This window comes from Equus quagga, chromosome 8 (assembly GCF_021613505.1).
Source record: "Equus quagga isolate Etosha38 chromosome 8, UCLA_HA_Equagga_1.0, whole genome shotgun sequence".
Classification (NCBI taxonomy): domain Eukaryota; kingdom Metazoa; phylum Chordata; class Mammalia; order Perissodactyla; family Equidae; genus Equus; species Equus quagga.
The window spans coordinates 75705206-75727602 of NC_060274.1; the positions used below are offsets into that span (position 1 = coordinate 75705206).

The following is a 22397-nucleotide window of genomic DNA, read 5'->3' on the forward strand; positions in this document are numbered from 1 at the left end:
TATCACACTCGAAATTTTGACAGGCAGATGCTAAACTCAGTCACATGGGAGAAACTAAGATGAAAAGCAGGTATTTGCATTTTAGCAATGAGAGAAGCAAATCTTATCAGAGACCTTCTCCCATGTGGAGCTGATTCCTTGGAATCTGTTAAGAATTCGTCTCAAAATTAGAAACAAACGTTTACTTTTAGGTACATGTTTGTACAGTGGTTTGATTATTAAATCTTGTCTTAATTAGGCAGAATGAAGCCCAGAAAACTTCAAAGTTCAAAGCTGATCTTTCTATATTAACCCCTCTCAGCTTGGGTGTTTAGATTACTCAAGCAGGTCTCCAGTTGGCTTTTTTCCAAGTATGTATTCCATATGTTCAATCAAGATGGCATATGCACATTGGGTATTCTCCAGATTTTGAAAATATTTCACCTGCCCTCAATTGTCTAAGTGAACAAAGAAGAATATTATTAAACAAAATACTGAATCTCTAAATATTCTAAAGTATTCACAATAGAACCATCAAGAAATGATTGCTACTCTTCACCCTTCCCCAGGAAGTAATGAAAAGATTTATTTCATATTAAATGAGGGCCATAAATTAGATTTCAAAAGATAAGTTTCTGGATAATAATATATTTATGGGTACTGTAACCATTTGGTGTACCCACTGATGAGAAATAACCACAGAAACTTTAACTTGTGTCACTTTTTTCCTTTTATCATGGATGAACCGTTACTGAATCCATTCAAACTGGAGTCAAATAGTTGGCATCTTAAAAACATGGCCCCTACTCTGGATACTTACTTTAGCAGAAAGTATAGGCACACATGAAGACAGAGGTGTGCAAATGGACATATTTAAAAACATCTTTTCCTTTTATTCCTTAATAGTTCTTCTTTGAGGAATTTAGGGAAGCAAAAATTGGAGTGAGAGCAAAGAAAAAATAAGTAGGTTTATTTCTAAACTTACATCGTATTAAATATGATTGGCCTTCCTGGTATGAAATTTTTAATGATATATTTGAATTGCTAATAATCCTTAGAAGAATTAGAAGGAAACCTATACTTTTCAGAGCATAGTTTATACGATTGACTAATTAAATTTTAAAGATTTTCTCATATCTTACTATTATTTGAATGCATTTATGAAAGCATTCATGCTTGTTATAACTATGCAATGTAAATGCTATTAATCATGCTAAATAATTTACCTACCTGTTGCCTGATATTTTAATAACATTTACATGGGAAATTGGTGTGTTGTGAGAGTTATTTTAAGCCTCATTTGATTATGGTGCAAGTGCTCAGTAGCTTAGCAGAAATATCCCTGGCATGGATTTATATAGTATTTATATTGTTATATCTACCAGTAAATAATGGGCAAGCTAGAAAGATGAGTGGAAAGCCTGTCAGAATGATTTATCTCTGCTCATCAGTTTGAATATTCTATTTTTGCTGAAACTGTTTTGAGAAGCTTAACCATAAGAAAATGATGGCTTAAACTATTTGTTCTTTTGGTTTTTTGAGACACTTAAAAAATTGAGATGCATTAAAGAATTTATATTACTAATATATGGTACATTGATATGATGATGACTTGTGAGCCTTTTCAGAAAACCAAGTATATGGTTGGTTTTAAACTAGTACATGATAGTATAAAGTAGCATCAAAAGAGGACTGTTACTTTTGCCAGTATCTTTGTTTCTGTTTTTGTTTTGAGGAAGATTAGCCCTGAGCTAACATCCACCACAAATCCTCCTCTTTTTGCTGAGGAAGATTGGCCCTGAGCTAACATCCATGCCCATGCTCCTCTACTTTATACGTGGGACACCTGCCATAACATAGCTTGATAAGCAGTGCATAGGTCTGCACCCGGGATCCAAACTGGTGAACCCTGGGCCACTGAAACAGAGTGTACGAAGTTAATCACTGCACCACCAGGCTGGTCCCATCTTTGTTTTTTTACTGGAAGAAAAAAATGGTTTCTAAGATAAAATTTTCCCTGTAAATACAAGAGAGCAAACCAAAAAACAACAAAGTATTGGTAATTTTCTTCTGAGCCTATTTCCGTTTTAAATATTGCCACAGATTTTCTGATAAAATAATACTTTGATGAAAACAAAACACAAGGCAGTTACTTGGACATTTTTATTATTTTGAAGGAGTATTCTGACCACTGCCTAATTAGTAAAAGGGCAAATCTCTAGTGACATCACTATCTGAATGGGATATAGAAATTTTCCCAAGTATCTTTAGCATTTTTGTTGTAAGATAATTTGACATAGATCTCTGCCCCCCACCCAATGACAACCTTATTCTTTGGATTATTTCTTTGTTAGAGCATTAATAGAATAGTATTAATTCATGCCTAATATTTTCTATTTTAACCAGAATTTTAATACCTTTTCTAACACCTATGTTTTTCATATTCATTCTATCAAATCCATATGAGCAGAAATTTTAAGAAACTTCTTTCTTCATTCAGTATTTATTTGAATGAAATACTACTATGCATGTATCCATTTAGCAAATCATATTGAATTCTTACTTTGTGCCAGACACTATTTTAGGCACTAAGAAAAGAACATTCAGTGTCTGCATGGAGCTTACAGTGTGGGGAGCTAGAGAGTGAAATACTCAACTAAACAATAGTACGATGTATTAAGTATTAGGTTAGGGGACATGAGGAGGGAATTTTCTTTGAGTAAATAAGACTTAAGACTTGTTTCATTACCTCTCTGGGTTATCTTGTCCTTTTTACATTTTTTCTTTTGTGTCTATTTACCTTTCTTGCTTTTTTTCTTTCTTTCTAATATGCTCTGTGATGAATATCTTATGCATTCCTATGACTGGATATCAGCCAACACTTTAAAAAAAACCCCACGTAAATCATGAGATGATATCTTATATATGTCAAGGTTCACTCTAGATATAAGTATTTATTATATATTTATTACTATGATACTTAGGCATTTTGACATGAGTGCTATTTTATCATAATAAAAATATATCTAAGACAAGACCAGTAAAAGGGAGGTCAAGCAGATGTCCTGTCTTGCCCTTATTAAAACAGGTAGATATTATGTCTGACAAGCAAGGCATGAATATAATTATGCTCAAATGCTGGAGCAGAGCAAATGGGGAGCTTTCATTAGTTTTTGGAAGAGAATTTGACCCTTTGTTTCAGTGGTATCTGTTGTATTCCTTTTCTTGACTTTATTTTCTAACATAAATGTTACATATTCCCCATAGCCCCTCATGATTCATACCCACTCCTTGTCGCTGATCATCCATCCACAGCAACCCAGGGGAGTATACTCTTTCATGCCTGTGGTCACATACAAACATAGCATGCATATGTGTGTGTGTGTGTGTTCTTTTTGTCCATATAAAGTATCCGTGAAGGCAGTTCTAAAATAGAACTATTTGTTTACTATTGAGCAAAGTGTATATTTTCTCAAGGAGATGAACTTGAAGAACAACAACTATATAGACATGTGCATTCCAAAAAGTTTATATTTTGTAAGTCACACTTCATATTATCAAACAAGTAAACATTTCATATTAAATTTATTTTAATAAAGATAATTCTATCCATGGCTTACTTGTGGGAAGATTAAAATTTTAAGTATAATTAGATGAGGACCATATACTAATCTCTGCTTTTTTGCTGCACCTCGTTCTCCTAGTGTATCTTTCCCTCCCCTTCTTTTATGCACTGTGCATCTTTCCAGCACCTTCTCCATAGATACCTTAGGGATAGGATCATTTAAATAATACCAGCTCCCTTTTATATGTAGGATCTGCTGTGAGCTGTGACACCTTGCTAACCTAGCATTCTTATGTATATTGTCTCTTCAAACTTAACAACTCACTTTTCTTAAAAATCAAGAAAGTTAATGTTAAAGGGCTTAAGTAAGTTGACTAAGGTGACAGGGCTAGCAGTTGACAGAGCTGGAATTCCAAAATAGGTTGTAGGACACAAAAGCCCGTCCTTAGCTTAAACTTGTGCTTATGACTTCAGTGTGTTGTTATCACGAATCAACAGACAAGATTTTCCTAGTTTTATTTTTGCCAAAAAATAGAAAACTTTCAACTAAAAACAAAGCAAACAAAGAAAAAATGAGAGTCATCTTATTTTTTTTTGGTATTGGTTTAGATTTGCCAAGATGAAGAAATCCACTTTCCTGACCCTTCTTCCCAACTTCCCACGCATTGCCCTCCATCCAGTTATTCACTTGGAAGTCTTTTTCACTTGGACCTGATTGTGGGATATTCAGGTATCCTGTTGGACTATAAGCTTTCCAACAGTGCGGTGTGAATGCAGTACAGAGCCAGCTACAGCCAGGCCACGTTTTTGTTCCTTTCTCACATGTTGTCACATTGCCATATTTTTTAGGTTGGGCAAACATTTTCTCTCAGGAGTTCTGAGCAAGCCTGAAGCTGAAAGTCTACTGACTTCATCAAGTTCAACTGAAATGCAAATGCTGGCATCTCATCTATGGGTGGTTGAAAAATGCCTTGTTTTAAGTTTTGAAAAATGGATGAGTAGAAACTTGAACTGGGCTTTCATTTAGGAAAGTAGGCATTACCATTGTCAGGTTTAATTTCTCTCTATCCATTTGACAGCCTGTTTCCATGCAGAGTCTTTAATCACCAATTTAGGATTACATTTTGCCCATTAGATGGATAGTATGTCCAAAAACTTTAGCAAGCATTGAAAGGCAGACTTAATTTTCTAACAGTAAAAAGCCTCCTAGATTATTTATCTATCTATAGAGTTTTATAAAAGAAACTTTGACTTTACCCTTAAATAGATGCTATTTTGACATGATTAGCCCAATGTAAATAGATCCGTGTAGGTATGTATTGGGCTTCGAAAACCACTTACGCTGCAATACCGGCTTATATCACCACAGAGAATTCATATAGAAACATTTCACTATATAATTACAAGTTGATGGTTTATAATATACAGAAAATGGCTTGTTGCTTTATTATTAGATGTGATGAAATCCTGTGTTTGGAAAAGAAACTAAATGACCATTTCAGTGGATTAATGTGTAACATTCATAAACGTTCCCAGTGCTGCTTTCATAACTTGAAGACCAAGGGAAGGCCCTCGACCTTTCCTTTTCACTCTGCACTGTTAATCTAGTCAGAGACGCTTTTACTGAATGAGAAAAACAATAGTTGGACATGACTATGAGGTAAGAAAATAGGGGAAAGCAAAACGTCTGGGGAATTAAACCATGTGAGTAGTTTGACTGATGTTGATTCCAGGCAGTTCAAAGGGAGAGGGAAGCTAAATAATTTGGTTGTTTCCCAACCTTGACAAATAGTTTCATTTGACAGAATGAAATAATTAAGTCTTACTAAGGAATTTTTAATATAGCTAAGTGATTTGTAGACATGAAAACCACCAATGTGTAGCAGTCTCTTTGTTACAGATTTTGGTTGCTTTTAAGTTCCTTATTTTAGAGTTTTTTCCCCCTGTATCTTTCTGCTCTTTCTCCAGCTACTTATGAAATCTGAGGGATTATAGTGACCCTGAAATGCCATATGGTCTGGAGTATTCCCATTCCTTCTGGCAGAACTGAATCCAGGGCTATGCTCCCATATCCTAAATGTACTGTTACTCTTTTGCTATCAACTTAGTTCTATCAGCCAGCAATGAAAACTCGCTTCTAAAAAATAATTTCCTGGCGTGAAATAATTGATGATGTTCCGTAAAGATTTAGTAGCAACTATTATGCTGTATACTGAATATGAAAATAAAGAGGGCATATTATTTCCTTTGAAAGACTCATAGACCTGCAAACAGATAATTCTAATCAAGTATAGTTCTACATAATGCAAAGCTCATGTGAACTGCAAAATCTAGAATGCTTGATAGACTTTCCAAGAGAAGTTCCTGATGTCCTACACAATTATTTATTAGTTTTGCATTTTGGTCAAAGTGTTGAACCTCTTTGTCCAATAATTCTCTAATTTTCACATTTTAGAGGTTTATAATGGGGATCACATGAGAGGATGTACTGAAAGTGCTTTGTAAACATGGTGAGAAATACTGAAATCTAACACAGTATTTATATTCTTATATAGCACTAATGGTTCTATTTTCCTTATTCTGTTAATGAAAATGGTTGTCTGGAAGTGCTAAAATATTTCCAAAACACACATTTCCCACTTCTCTCAATTTTGCATGAAGCTACTTTGTTGTAAACCAAACCACTAAACTTCATTCCAGCTCTCTCTTGCGTCTTTGTATTCATCGTGAAGCAGACCTTGTTTTCTCTTTGGAACAATATTTTGGTTAGTTACTGAATTTTTTATTGAGGTATAATTTACACACAGTAAAATTTATTCCGTATGCTGTACAGTTCAATGAGTTTTGACAAATGCATGTCGTCATATAATTGCCACATTCAAGATATAGAACAGTTCCCTAAACTTTCAGAATTCCCTTGTGCTGCTCCTTTGTAGTCAGTTCCTACTCCTACCTCCAACCCCTGGCAAAGTAGTTGAATTTTTGACCATGTAGGGAACATGAAACAAATCACAAGTGTGAAGGATGGTGTATTTTAACAGCATGCAGACATCAGCCCTACATGATCTAAACCATAGAATGTTCAAGCAAGAAGGGACATAAGGGATTATTTTCAGGAGTCACAAGCTGACAGTCTATGGACCAGATCCATTCTATTGAATTGCTGTCTTTGGCCTGGCTGGTGTCCTAAAAAGCATTCAAATTATTGGTCAACCTTTAAAAATAGAAAGATTTCAAATACAAACCTGGATTTCTGGCATTGTCTGAAAAATTAAAAAGTCTGGCCGCACTGGGCTCACATTTCCATGTGGCAATTAATGTCTGGGGTTTACTCTTAGCTGCCCATTTTAAATAGGGCTTACACTGCTGTCCAGTTTACCAAAGCAAGAGATTGATGAATGAGAAGGAAGAGAGATGTTTATGAGTCAAGTGACTGGAAGATCATTGATCCTATCTGTTCTGAGACACAGTCCAAAATTACCAAGGGTTTGCAAAAAAAATAATGAGGGCTTTCCACACTGTGCCTCTACTCTTTTACCCTTAAAGAGCGAAGAAAGAAAACTTTAAAAGAAAGTGTACTGTCAACTGAGGATTGGGAAGGCAATAATCTGGGAAAAATCCTATTATGTAATATGAAAGGACATAAAATTACACAGTGCTGTAAAAGAAGGAAAATAGCTCATTTGTGTTCTAGTTAAGAAAAGCCCCTAAGAGCTCTTGTTACACTCTACTGCTGAGGATTTTATGTTCTGAAAGGTCAGTCTTCCTGTCTCCACTTTTGCCTACCTAAATCCAATCTTCTATAGCAGCCAGGGTGATCATTTATAAATGCAAATCAAGTCATGTCAAAGGCTTGCTTAGAGCTCCCCAGTGGCTCCTCATTGTTTGTAGGATAAAATCCAAACATCTTTATGTGGCCTACAAGGCTGCTGTGATCTGACTCTTGCCCCCCTCACTGACCTCATCTCCTACTCCCTTCCCTTCCTCATTGAGCTAGAGCCAGGTTAGCCCCTTCTTCGGTCTGCAGGGAATCTCATTCCATCTCCAGCAGTTGTGCTAGCCACAGTTCTGTATGGAATGTTCAACTTCCAGGTCTTCTCATGACTTGACCTTGGAGTCTCTCTCAGCTCAAACTTCACCTCTTCAGAGGGGCCTTCCCTGCCCATCCAAATTGGACACAGACACTCACCCTTCCGCCATCATTCCCTATCACGTCAAGTTCCACTCTCCATATGCTTATTTTCTGTTCTGCCCTCTGAGAGCCTGGATCTTGCCTAACTGACCACTCTTCCCAGGACCTGGCATATAGTAAGTGCTCAATAAAAATGGTTGACTGAATGAAAGAGTGAGTGGGTAACTTTCTCAAACTAGCTGGGAAGAAGAAAGTTTCGGTCTCCTTTCCAGAAGTGAACAATTATTTAATTTATTGAAATGTTAGCGTGTTTTGAGAGTCCGTAAAAGGACATTTTAATTAAGCATCATTTAGATAATCATTTAGAGTTATAAAGATAAACAAGTTTTTATTAAGAATTCACTTGGTCCCTGGATTAATTTTATATCTGTTCATTATTGGCAAGAAAGGATGTTTTTCAGTTTAGACTTTTAATTTATGTGGATAATGAACCAATATTTAGAAAATCTTTCTCTCTTGTTATTTAATTTTGGTTCTGGTTATTTCCCTAAAATACACGGAAGTGAAATGACATGGACTATTTTGGCTTGAGGCGGAGTTCTTCTCTAAGCAGACCTCTCGATTTGAAAGCCCTCCAAGCTCTGCGTGTTGTTTTTCAGAACAGTTGGTACATACCTAATCTATTTGTGAATTGAAACAGAATTTTATCATTATTTTTAAATCTAGTTTCCTTGGAGCTTAAGGGAAAAGTTTGAATTTCCGAAAGAAGAATTTTACATTTATTTAAAATTAAAGATAAAAAACAAAAAAAAACTTGTGCTATTGCCATTTCCCAAGTAAAATCTGTCTTAAAAATTGAGGCAAAATAAAACAGTGATGAGTTGGGTTGAAGGTCATTTTACATAGTTTAATAATCACATTCAAACACTTGTGCTTAATGGTTTGTTGACAATTTCAGAAAATCAGATGTCTACCAGAAACGGATTTACTCCTTATACACTCTTGTTCATAGTTGCCATTCCAAATCTGAAGATACCTGTGTGGACCTGAAGGATTTACGTGGAAAAAATTAAAAATATAGATTTTAAAGATATTTTATTCAGCAGCATTTATGCTTATGCTGACTTCTAGACTTGTATCAAACAGTGTAACTTAGAAATGAGCTTAATGTGCTAAATGTATAAAGGTTAGCTGCATAGCCTGTAAATATTATTTTATGAATTTTACATAATTTGCCAATAGAATATATTTCTCTATTCTACATGTGTGTATATATACACCATATGCCAATAGGATATATTTTACATCATTTGCCAATAAAACATATGATACATGGAATATAAAACATTGAAATTATGGACTTGCTATAATTATGACCCTAGCAGGGATTGATAAGAATTGAAGAATTTAGTTGCAAGACTTGAAGGTGTTAGAAATTCGGATAAATTACCATGCTATCTGGCTTATAGAGTATCTGTGTGAGTGTATATAAGCCCGTGAGTTACAAACACAGAATGGTCCTAGATTGCCTGCTGCATTCTTAGAGTTCGGGACGATTGCCGTACAGTAGCATGGAGAATACAGAGACACCCTGACGGATGAGTAAGAGCACAGATGAAAGGGAAGGAGAAGTTGCACAGCCGTCATCTTCTTCATCTCAGCTGGGTTCCCCACCAAAGTAACTCACCTGGTGTCAGACGAATGACACACGGTGTGTTTTGCAGATGGGGCCTCAGCCGAGATTCACACAGGCTTGCACATTTATCTGTCACACAGATGTTTTGTCTTGTGTTTTCTAGCCAGCAAGGCAACAGCTCAACTTTGCTGGGGGATCACCTCCAGATGTTCAACCAAAGAGAGACCTTGCTACCCCACTGAGAGTAAGCAGACAGCTCTTCCCTGCATCTGGGGCCACTCAGCAGCAGTACAAATTAGAAAAGGGTTAGCCCATACTGTCTTTGTAATGGTCACGTTTGTAGTTCAAAAACATGTAGAACACCACATAATCCGAATACTGCATTTCCTAGTAAATAGTCAGAAACTTACAAATAACACCAAGTAAGTTGAAAAAAAAAGTCTGAAATAAATCAAACCTGGCAGGCAGGTTTTCTGTGACTATTGTTTGTAGATTTTCCCTGCTGATGTTAATTGCTAATTTTTCCACTCTGGCAAATTTGACTCTTTGAACAAAAACAGCTTTAGTCAAATACCTAAAATAAAATAAGAAGTCTAGGTTAACTCCATCTATGCATTTATATTGGCTCCAGGAGAACACATTTCTCTCTTTTGTATTCTGTGAGACTCCACAAAGAGCACATTTTATTCTCAAGATGATGAAAAAGTGGTAGTTATTGTTCATGCAGACACTGGCATTTGCTTCATAACCTAGGAAGAAATGTGTCAAAGCATTGTTACTAAGCATTAATTAAGTCTTCAGATATTCATAAAAAAGATGAGTGAAAGAGAAAACAGGATAAATTCTAGATTTTTGACTTGTGCAATTGGGTACTGCTGTTTACTCAGATGAGAAGAATTAGGTGAGCAATTCATCTGAGTGGGATGCGAATAAAGGTTATCTTTGAGCTATTTAAAGTTTATGATACCTATTAGATATTCTGGATCTAAGCGAAGATGTTAAGGAAGCAGCTGAATATGCAAGTTTGGAGCTTGGGGAGACATTGGAATTGTTTATATTAATTCACTTCTCATCAGAATATAGCTGTGTCAGAGGAGAATGCAGAGTAGAAGGGTATAAAAAGTTCTAGGTTTCTTATCTTTTTTGGAGATGACTCAGCTTCTCTTGGGCATGAAATTCCTTCTTTTTATAAAATAAGTGAAGATTGTTATTAGAAATTTTTCAACTGCAGCATTTTATATCCATTTGATCTCCTCTCATAAGTTACTGTTTTATGTCAAGAAACATTTCTTTCACAAAGCATTAAGGAATTCTGCCTTTGAAAGAAGATCATTTTGCCATTTGGCCTTCTTGTCCGGTTATCACAGCATCATTCATTCTGGCATTTTTCTCCCTCGTGTTTCCTTTAGTACATCAGAGGTACATGAAGCCAAAGGAACTGGCTGGAACAAATGGCATTGTTTCTTTATTCCACACTGAAAATTGTTATACACAGTTTCATATACACATCTGTGTCAGCAAGGTTGTAAATACTGACCAAATTTGATTCATGGACTAAATGATATGATTTCTGGATACTTCAGTGATCTCAGACATACATTAACAGATCAGATTTTGGAAGGTTTTCTGCTAAAATGTACCTATGATATATTCTGTACACTTGGTGTTTTGTCAGTATTAGAGATTTTCTTTGACATACTTGCTATATATGGGAAATTATATTCCAGTAAATTAAGATACCAACAGTTTGGTCCTTGCCTGCACCAACACTGCTAATTATCAGTCTCTTGCTTTCAAAGATGCTGTCATTTTGTCTTGGTATCCTTTCTAAAATGCTTCACCTTCACTGACACCTATTAATATCCTATTTAAATTGCCACTGGATTTAGCACTTATGCAGTCATTATCAACTTTAACAAGAGAGATAATTTCAGCCAAACAGTGTGGATGAAAGCCTAATTGGTATGAATTTTAGAAAGAATGGGAAAATAGAAATGAAGACAATGGAGAGAAATAACTCAAGGAGTTTTACTGTGAAGAGAGGTACATAATGGTGTGGGAGGAGGGTGGTCAAGGGAGGTCTTGTACACTGAAGGGTACAAATGAGAGTATTTCAGCAGAGAGGAGAAATGTGTGCTGGAGGACAGAGTGGATAATTGCACGAGTGGATAGGATCCAGGGCATAAGTGGAGGGATTGACTGAGATAGGAGTGCAGACATTGCTTGCAAAGAAACAGGAGGAAGGGTGAATGGGACAGCTTGGTAAATGTGATGGTAGCAGGATGCTGAATGTCTCTTCTGAGGATTCTATTTTCTCAGTGAAATAAGAAGCAAAGGTATCAGCAGGGAAAGAGGAAAAGGTCTGAATATGAGAGGCTTGAGGAGAGAGGAGGTAGTTTGAAATAGTCATTGAAAGAGTGGGCGTGAATTAACTAGAGAAATGTAGTAGGGCTGTCAGGCACCACCAGGGCCTATTTGAGGGTTATGATCATGAATTTGAAGAGAAACACTTAGCATGATTGTACTTTGTTTGTTTCCTAGCTTATTCAGTTGCTTGGGTTTGGCAGAGATTTAGTATTAACCAATGTTAGAAGTCTTATTTGTCCAGTAAAATTCATATTGAATAGGGTGGGAGAATTGAAGGTAATGTAAGGGAGTGATTTTTAATGATGGAGAGTGGAACCTAGTCTAGCAAGGAGGGAAGTGAAGGAATGAGGAGTGATGGGCAGTGAGAATGTGGTGGGTGCCATAGGTTACAAGACCCTCCAGAGCTGAGGAATGATTGGGGTCAGAATGTGAGAATGAACCAGAAGAAGGGAATAATGTTTGAAATTGAGATTTAGGAGAGTGTACAGTTACCAGTAAAGATCAGGGGTAGGATTTGATCACAACCTTGCGAGCTGAGGTAGATGGAGGACAAGACCATGGGAGGTTAGGAGGTCAAGGCACTGAGACACCGTGCTGGAACTGGGACTGGGAAGGAGACGAATAGCAACAGAAACGTCTGTTTACTTAGCAGGTGGTATTTGTAGCTTCCTCTTGGTTATTAAATACTCCCTGTAGTCAAACATCCCGAAGCTGGATAAGATGCAGTCACCCCTCAGTAAGCAGAGACTTTTGACATGGCATTTCCTGGACACTGGTCGTGTGCTCTCTGGCTGGCCTTTCATGAATGGCCCTCAGTTCCTGTCCTGTGGCCACACATCCCATATAGTTTCTTTCTCTTGTCCTCACAGAGGCTCTTATGGGCAGGATCTTTTGAACGCCTCTCAGAGGTGTCTTCTTGACTCACAACTGTCCTTAGCTCTCCAGCTCTGATGAGCTAGCTCTCATGAACTTTAACAGCCAAGCTCTGGTAGTAAGAAGGAGAGTTTCTACAGCTCAGGAAGCATCCATCAGATGAACTGCAACAATATTCTTAACGGTAGTCACTCTGAGGGGCTCTTGCAGAATCCTTCACCTGCCTAATACCAACAAGGGCCTCTGACCTGCTCTTTCCTGTCGTCCGAGGTGAATGATGAAGGCAAGGTTTGCAGGATCGACTGATGACATGAAGAGCTGATTAGTATTTAGAATTAGTACAAAAGTCTTGCAAATAATTTCCCGAAAAGTACTTTAAGACATTTAAAGCATGATGGGAATAGTCTCCTTATGCTGACTGCCCAGGAACAATAAAGGGAATTAATATTTCAATTTGCCTTCTTCAATTTGATATGAATTTTGATTAGTATATGTTCTCTTAGCTTGATCATGTCTAACTTAGGATTGATGTTTAGGTCTTATAGGTAGTTTATCCTAAGTTATATTTTATTTCTCTAGAATCTTATTCTCAACCCAAATATAATATCACCTGTGTCACTCTCTCCAACATCATCTTCCAGCATTCTCTCCTCGTCTTCCTGTGCTCAAACTCCACTGGGCTTTCAACTGCTCAAATGTACTCTTATGACACTCCGTGTTTCTTTCTTATTTATTTGCTGTACTTGAAAATAAGAATAAGTTTATTTATCTATTTGGTGCCTTTCTGACACACTAAACCATAAGCTCCATGAGGGCAGGGTGCTTGCTGTTTTCCCAATGCTTAGTATATATTGTCTTGAATACAGTTGGCACTCAGTAAATATCTTTTGAACAAATGAATGAAAACTCTCAATATTTCTACCTAGAGTGAAATTGAAGGGTTTCATCAGTGTGTGCAGGGTCATTTGAGGTTATGTGGACTGGAGGAATGTCTATAAGCCTAAAGAGGTTATCATGCTCTTCAAAGTTTGAGTACTTGTGTATTCTAACTTTAAAGCATGTGTTTAGTAATAAAAACATAGTTAGGTGTGAGTGGAAGGTAAACCTGAATTTTACATAGAAAAATCTGTATTCATGTATTTGTTCATTTTTAGTGGTGGGATTCTGTGCGCTGCTTGTTACAATAATTGGCATATTGCTTACATGGGCACTGACTCAGCAGAAAACTCTAACCACCCTTGAAAACACAGTTCAGGATCTGCAGATGATCAGTCAATAGCGTCATTGTCAAATAAAACAGAAGGCCTATGTGAGATGAAATCAACTTGAGAATTTTTCTCCATTCATTGAGATTTTATAACTACGGTAACTTGCTATTGTTTAAGTTAGGTATGTTGTCAGTTATCTTTTTTAATCATTGAGCAGTTAATTTATACACTTCTGAAGATTGTGATTTGACTAACAAAATAAATATAAGGTCTAAACAATAATTTTCAAATTGAAAATAATTCCTTATTTCTTTCCTGTTGTTCAATTTCCATTTAGATATGTTCATAAAACATTTTTAGTGCTGTCAAAAAAAAATTTTTTTAATCCTGAATCTGTTTAAAATTTAGCATTTCTAATTCAGTATTTCCATGTTTTGCAAGTATATATAAAGAGATGTTTTGTCATTTGACCATTTATGTATAGGAAAATTAGACAAGAAGGACTAATTAGCATTTGTGCTAGAGTGGTTGACATTTGTTGAAGAATGAGATTATGGAAGTTTTTCATTACCTTTTCATTCTTTCCATTACATTTTCTCTTTTAAGGAAAATAGTCTCAGGTTTATTTGTATTAAATTGACTCAGTATAACCTGTCATTGTGGAAGTTTCATGATTTCCATAGAAAAATGTATTATTTACCTTTTTCCCACCATTTTCTAAGTGTAGTAGAGAGTAATCATTTAAAAAAGAAAACAAAAAAACTTAAAGACCTCATTCCCTGCCTACTACACGAATACAATATCAAAATGATGGGACTGCTTCAGATTTACTATTACTGAGGAGTTTGCTGCATACAAATTCATTCTGAAATTGATGTTCAGAGATTAGAAATCAGAGTATATTGAAGTAGAGTCATTATAAATCAAAGTGTATTTTGCTGCTCTGTTCCCACCAAGAACTACTGAATTTTGAACCCCTGAACACTCTCTTCTAGCTACTTTCGAAATCTATTGAACAACTGAAGCAACCAGGCAGTCACCTCGAGGAAGCAGAGGAAGAGCTTCAGGGGGACCAGGCGATGCAGGAAGACAGAGCGCCCTCTAGTGGCAACAGCACTAGGAGCGACAGCAGTGCTTGTGTGGATGACACACTGGGACAAGTTGGGGCTGTGAAGGTCAAGGAGGAACCAGTGGACAGTGATGAAGATGCTCAGATCCAGGAAATGGAATCTGGGGAGCAGGCTGCTTTTATGCAACAGGTAATAGGCAAAGATTTAGCTCCAGGATTTGTAATTAAAGTCATTATCTGAACGTGAAATGCATTGCAGGTTTTGGTAAATGGATATTGTTTCCTATCCGTTTACATCTCTGAACAATTTGATTTTAGTGTTTAAGGAGTCCAACTAATGCAGATATATCTATATAGAGATCTCTCTAGATAATGATCTCTATATAGATACTAAGGTTTCACTGAAACTCCACTGCTAAGGAAAACCTGTTACACTAAAATTATACTACATGAGTATCCAAGTAATTAACAGGCTTTAAATTCATCCCAAAGCCTGATCCATGAATTACTTCTAAGGAAAACGAACATACTGTTGTTTTTAGTTTATATGTTGAGATCAGTGACTGCTGGATATAGTTTCCCAGTCTGATCAATGAAACATTCTATTAGTTCCTGATTTTTTTTGATATGTAGAATTTAATTTTCACATTGTTGTACATAATGTATCATACTACAGTCTTGAACACTGTTACAGGTAGTCTGCCCCTTCCTTCCTCTCTCTTTTTTGTTAAGTGAAATGTTCTGGTTACCATGCCAATAGTTCTAGGTTATTGTATAGATTGCAATTGAAAATATTAGGAATAGAGGTGGTTTTAAATATATAAATGCAAAGTACAGCGCTATTTTAAATATTACATTGTCTCATCTAGCACTGCTCATATTACGTTTATCTTGTGTTATTTGATGATACTGTCTATTGAAAAAGATCAAATGAAGCAGATGCAAATGTTGGCAAAAAGTAATAAGCAGCATTATGGTCCAATCAGATACTATATTGTATCTACAATTGTAGAAAACACAGTAACAGTATGATTATTATCTGATATGAAGTCAAAATTATGTTTAAAAGAAGAAGTGTATCATATTTTATAATCATTATCACTAGGATCTGTTAAGTATAATTCCATAATGACACGGCATATACCACATCATTTTGGCAAATAAAAAATTAGGAAAGTTAGGCTTAACAAAAGAATCTACTTGTACATAATGCACCTTCAGAAGGACTTTGTCCTTTGATGCTATGAAATACAAACAACTTTGAAGGCAACAGAAGACTGTGTTTATTTAAGTCAGTTCTTTGTCAGGTTCCTGCTGTTCTCCTACAGAAAGCTGATTCCACGAGCCTGAACAGGAAATGCCTTGTGGAAACAGGAAGTCCAAGTGATTCATGTACTGAGGAATGTAGGGGGAAAAAAAACGGAGGATAGTGTTTTACTCTTTCTGTTTTTAAAGGGCACTCTATGAATTGATTTATTGTCTAAGAAAATAACACCACAAGCAGGGAAATTGTTAAGGAAGCTTTTCACTGGAACATTTCCTTCATACTCCCTTTTGATATGTTTACCTTGTTTCATAGGTTTACTTTTGTTAAGCTAGTTAAAGATTCGTTGTATTAAGACCCCTTTAATATGGATAATCCAAATTGACCTAGAATCTTTGTGAGGTTTTTTTCTATTAAAATATTTATATTTCTAAATCCAAGGTATTTTAACGTATAGTATCCTGTTTCAAAGGAGATATAGCAGTTTTGCCAAATGTAGACATTGTACAACTGTATGTTATTGGCACGTGTTGTTTACATTTTGCTGTGACATTTAAAAATATTTCTTATAAAAGGTTACTGCTAAAGATACATTATCCTTTTTTAAAAAGTCTCCATTCAAATTAAATTAACATAACTAGAAGTTAGAAAGTTTAAAACTTTTCCATATAATGAAAGTCCTTCTGATAATTTGACAAATAGCTATAATAGACAACACTTCCTATTACCAACATATTTTGGTTAATATATTCCTTCAGATTAAAATGACTTTTTGTCAGTTGTTTTGCATTAAAAATATGGCATTCCTAAGATAAAATTGTATATTTTTTCCATCTCATAAATATTCATTTTCTTTAAAGTCTTTTTTCAATCTCATAAAAAAGGGATAGTGCATCTTTTAAAATACATTTTATTTGGGGAGGAACATGTGGCTAAGCAGACTTTTGTATAATATAACTTCAAAGATATGTAATCACAAACAAAAAAACTATTTTTTATAATGTCATTTGAGAGAGCTTCATCAGTACAGTTGGTGGACGTTAATTGTTTGAATTTGATAATCTCTGAATTTAATCAAGAAACTACCTGGAACCAGTGAAAAGGAAGCTGGACTTAAATAATTTTAGAACTAATTGATAAATGTCTCTTTTAAAATCTACTGTATTTATTATAATTTACACCCTTGAAGGTGATCTCTTGTTTTGTGTTGTAAATATATTGTTTGTATGTTTCCTTCTTGCCTTCTGTTATAAGTCTCTTCCTTTCTCAAATAAAGTTTTTTTTAAAAGATCCCCTTTCATACATATGGCTTTGTGTAAACTTGCTATATTTAATCGAATTCGAAGCTTATTCACTAGGTCTCATATACCAAAATATATTGCCATTCTTTGATGAAACAAGAAAATAAAGATATTTTGAGCAGTTACTTCTAATGCCATTAAAAATAATAATTCCAACAATAATGATTTTAAACTGTTTACATCAGCCATTATCAAATAACAAACACAGGTAAAATTTGTTGCATTTTCATTTTCCCAGTGTGGCCTTTTTCATGATATATTATCATCTTTGATGTCAACCTCTAAATATAAAATTTTATATAAATAGATGTCAGTTCTTAACTTTGCTCAACTTAAAAAATTATTTTTAAAAATGCTAACATAATCCCTTGACTATAACAAGCACTCAATAAATATTAAAATGAATAATTTTCCATGTATGATAATAGTTATACCTATTACAGTGAGAGCTGGACCTACAAGTATAAAGTGACAGTACATAAGTTTAAAGAGAAAAGAGTAATTAAATGATCTCCCCTTATATGGAAACAACTATGATACTAGTGTGAAGAAAAAGGAGCCTCAGATCCAGGGAACCTGGACCATACACATCCCATGGGCCATCACTACCTTGTTCCTCTTCTGGGCAGTGCTGGCAAAACCTATCAGTCAGTACTTCCTAATGTGTTACATGTATTTGGTTCAATAGGTTAAAAATAATTGTTTTATATTCTTTAAGGCCTTTTATCTAAACTTTAACAGTGTCATGCAAGTTAAAGTTACTCCAACACAACAATATCGCATTAGGTTGTTAAGAATTCTGGAGCTACTATCATTGACTATTACAAAATGGATTGTCATTCCATAATTCCATAAATATGATAATTTGGTCAGAATTGTGGAAATACCATTGGTGCTAGTCATAATTTCCTGAAAATTGCCTTTGCCCTATAAAATTACAAGATTAACCTCAGTACTAGAGATCCTCAAAAAAGAGTTGGAGGAATCAACTCCAGTGGTTTTATACTGTATATGTGATTTCCAAAGTGTAAAGTTGTTGTTTTAATAAAAAGCATCAATCTCATGTTAGAAACGTTTTCTTCAGAAAAATAGTTTTTGCCAGGACTTGCAATAACTAACCATTAGATTTCCTCTTCTGGCAACAAAAAGCCACCTTCTTGGTGAAGGTGGCTGCTGGAATGAAGACTACTACTTTTCACAGATGTGAGATAGGCAGTTTTTAAGAGATTTTTGTGTTGTTTCATTTTTTTTTCTAAAGGATGTTAAAAAGGAATTCAGACACTAAACATATTTTTGAAACCTAGTACTCACCAGATACATAGGTAGACAACAGTATTTTTTTTTTAACTTGGCATTTCTTTGTGATTTTTTCAATAATGGAAGCATACAACTGTGGGTGTATAATTGTGGGTTAACAATGATAAGTAATCAAGGTCTACAAATTATAACCAGTTATAATCGGGATCTTGGAGATGCAAGAAAAGGAGTTTGAGAGGTAGATTATCTTCTCCTTTATTATTGATAATTCCTCCAACTGTGTTTTAAAGGGAAAGTATGGGAGGGCCATCAATGAACTCAGGCAAATAAAACAGGATATTGGGAATGTGACTTTTCAGAACTTAATCTATTTAGATTTTAAATGATTTCTATTCTGATTTTATAATAACTTCTTTAAAGCTTGTAAATTGTAGGGTTTAGACAATGCAATTTTTTGGGACCATCTTGATTTGCAAAAAGACTTTTAATTATTGTAAACATAAAATATATTAGACATTGTTGTAGGCACTTTACATCTATTAACTCATTTAGTCCTCACAGCAACCTTATAGGGGAGGTATTATTGTCCTATGGTAGAGATGAGGGCACTGGGACACAGAGAAGTTAAATAAAATCAAGGCCACCCAGTTACTGACAGTCTAGCTCCAATTTGAACCCAGGCACGCCAGCACCAGAGCCCTTGTTCTCAACCTTTACCACCATGCTGTATTGTGCAACAATTCTTTTTAATGTCCAAGATTATTAAATCATTACTATTCTCTCTCTCTCTCAGCCCATAGGCATTTCCAAACTGTTTTGAGCCACTTTTTTCTTTTAAGCATTGCTATAAATTAGGAGATTAGGACTCTGTTTTTCTAATTCACCAAAGAGAAATCTAATTCTTTTACACATTCTGTTCAACCAATTTGAATCATGAAAATTTGTGAGTTTCTTTTTTCTGACCAGAGCCAGTCCTGGGATGGGGTGAAACAGAGTGTCTGCACTTGGGATTAACTTTCTAGGGGAAAGGAAGCGAAGAGAGTTCAGCCAGGTCACAGCTCTCCTTCACCGCTTCTTAGCTTCAGTCCCCAACCTAGGCTAAGAGACTCCAATTTCTAAGCTTTTAAAAAAACTTTGTTTTACCTATCAAGGATGCACTTGGTAATCGTGATCATTTTGACCTAAAATAGTCTGCATCAAATGTTGTGAAAAGGAAAAATAGGGACATTTGTCTCGACTTCTAGACCTCCTCGGTGGTTTTCCAATTGAAAGGTGCATAAAAATCCTCTTGAGGGCAGCCGTTGACAATTCAGATTCTGACCACACCCCCCAGAGGTTCTGGGTCTGTCGTCCTGACAGGGAGCCCAGGAATCTACATTTTTCAAATCCTTTGGGAGAGTCTGATTCAGAAACAGTGTTCTAGAGATGGCCAGGGGCCCAGAACCACTTCCTGAAATATGGCCTGGTTTTCAATAGCCTTTACCTAATATCCTTGGATTCTCTTGATTCATCGTTTTCAAAAGAGACTGTCTCATCTTTGTCGTATATTGTTCTATTTTGTCTGCATTTTAACTCAACTATAGGTTACTCTCACTACATTTATTGCAATTACTTTTTTATAGTTTGTCCTTTTTGCTTATTTCTCTCTTCTAATTTAAATAATTTCTTAGCCTATTTATGGAGCATTAATTTGCCAAGACTTGGCAAATTATTTTTCTTCACAAGTTCCGAGCTATTTGTTTTATGTTGTTTTTTGTTTTTTTTTAATTGAGATAACATTCATATAACATAAAATTCACCCTTTTAACCATTTTAAAATGTACAATTTATTGGTTTTTAGAATAGTCATAATGCTATGCAGCCATCACCACTATCTAATTCTAGAACATTTGATCGACTCAAAGAAATCCTGTACCAGTTAAGCAGTCAATCCACATTCCCCCTCCCTCTAACCCTGGCAACCACTAATCTATTTTGTCTCTATGGATTTGCCTATTGTGGGCATTTCATATAAATGGAATCATACATTATGTGGCCTTTTGTGTGTCTGGGTTCTTTCACTTCACATAACATTTTCAAGGTTCATCCACATTATAGCGTGTATCAGTACTTCATTCTTCTTATGGCTGAATAATATTCCATTGTATGAATATACTATATTTCATTTATCCATTCATCAGTTGATGGACACTTGAATTGTTTCACATTTTGGCTATTATGAGTAATGCTGCTATGAACATTTATGTACAGGTTTTTGTGTTAACATCTGTTTTCAATTCTCTTGGGTATATACCTAGGAGGGAAATTGCTGGGTCATATGGTAACTCTGTTTAACTCTTTCAGAACTGCCAAATTGTTTTCCACAGTGGCTGAATTATTTTACATTCCCTCTAGCAGTGTATGAGGGGTTCCAGTTTCTCCACATCGTCTCCCACACTTGTTATTTTCCGTGTTTGTTTTTTTTTAATTGTAGCCATCCAGTGGCTGTGAAGTACTAGCTCATTGTTGTTTTGGTTTCCATCTCACTGATGATTAATGACGTTAAGCGTCTTTTCATTTACTTATTGGACATTTGTACATCTTCTTTGGAGAAATATCTATCCAACTTTTTTGCCCATCATTTAATTGGCTTGTTTATCTTTTAGTTGTTGAGTTGTAAGAGTTTTTAAATATATTCTAGATACTAAAGCATTATCAGATATATGAGTTGCAAATATTTTCTCTCATTCTGTGGGTTGTCTTTACATTTTCTTGGTAGTGCCCTTTGATGCACAAACATTTTTAATCTTGTTGAAGTCTAATATATCTACTTTTTCTTTTGTTGCTTATGCTTTTGGTGTCATACTTAAGAAATGATTGCCTATTCCATTGTCACAAAGATTTACACCTACATTTCCTTCTAAGAGTTTTATAATTGTAGCACTTACTTTTAGGTCTTTGATCCATTTTGAGTTAAACACATTGTTTGTTTAAAAAACATTCTTCCATGCATTTGAGTTATTTTTAAACAGATAAGAATTTAGTGATTGTTGGACTCCATTTTCTCATGCATTATCTCCATTTTCCTTATTTTTCATTGATTTTGGTCTTGTTTCTCTGCCATTTCTGTTACTGTCTCTTGCTGCTTCCTAGCTTTTGATGCTGCTGCTTCTTTTTTTCACAGTGAATCATTTAAATGTTATAATCTTGATGTTTATTATATGTAATATAAACTGATGAAAACATTAATTTTATTTTTCCTTTTTTCTGGTGACCTTTAAAAACTAAATCAGAGTTATTTTTCTTCATGTATATGGTTTTAGAATTCTACTGGTTGCTTGTTTTTACTTATCTCTACTTTGCACTTAAATTCTATGTTGAACTAATGATCGTGACTTTGCTTTAATATTTGAGCCTCTGTTGACAGATTTTCTGCAAAGACCCATATATTTGTACTGTCCAAACTGGTAGCCATGTGTATCTATTGAGAATTTAAAATGTGACTGGTATGGGGGCTGGCCCAGTGGCATAGTGGTTAATTCTCATGCTCTGCTTTGGTGGCCCAGGGTTTGCGGGTTCAGATCCTGGGTGCAGATCTATACACTGCTCATGAAGCACATGCTGTGGTGGTGTCCCACATACAAAATGGAGGAGGACTGGCACAGATGTTAGCTCAGGGCCAATCTTCCTCACACACACACAAAAAAAAGTGACTGGTATTGAATTGAGATATGCCATAAGTGTAAAATACGTACCAGATTTCAAAG

General features: G+C 35.4%; 1 protein-coding gene across 1 annotated transcript in view; it reads left to right on the forward strand.

Moving 5' to 3' along the window:
* HDAC9 (histone deacetylase 9) overlaps positions 1–22397 on the forward strand; it is a 654335-nt gene that overhangs the window by 339778 nt on the left and 292160 nt on the right. Inside the window, exon 12 of the mRNA XM_046668931.1 lies at positions 14756–15019. Coding sequence (XP_046524887.1) covers positions 14756–15019 — 264 coding nt within the window. The remainder of the gene's footprint in view (positions 1–14755; positions 15020–22397) is intronic.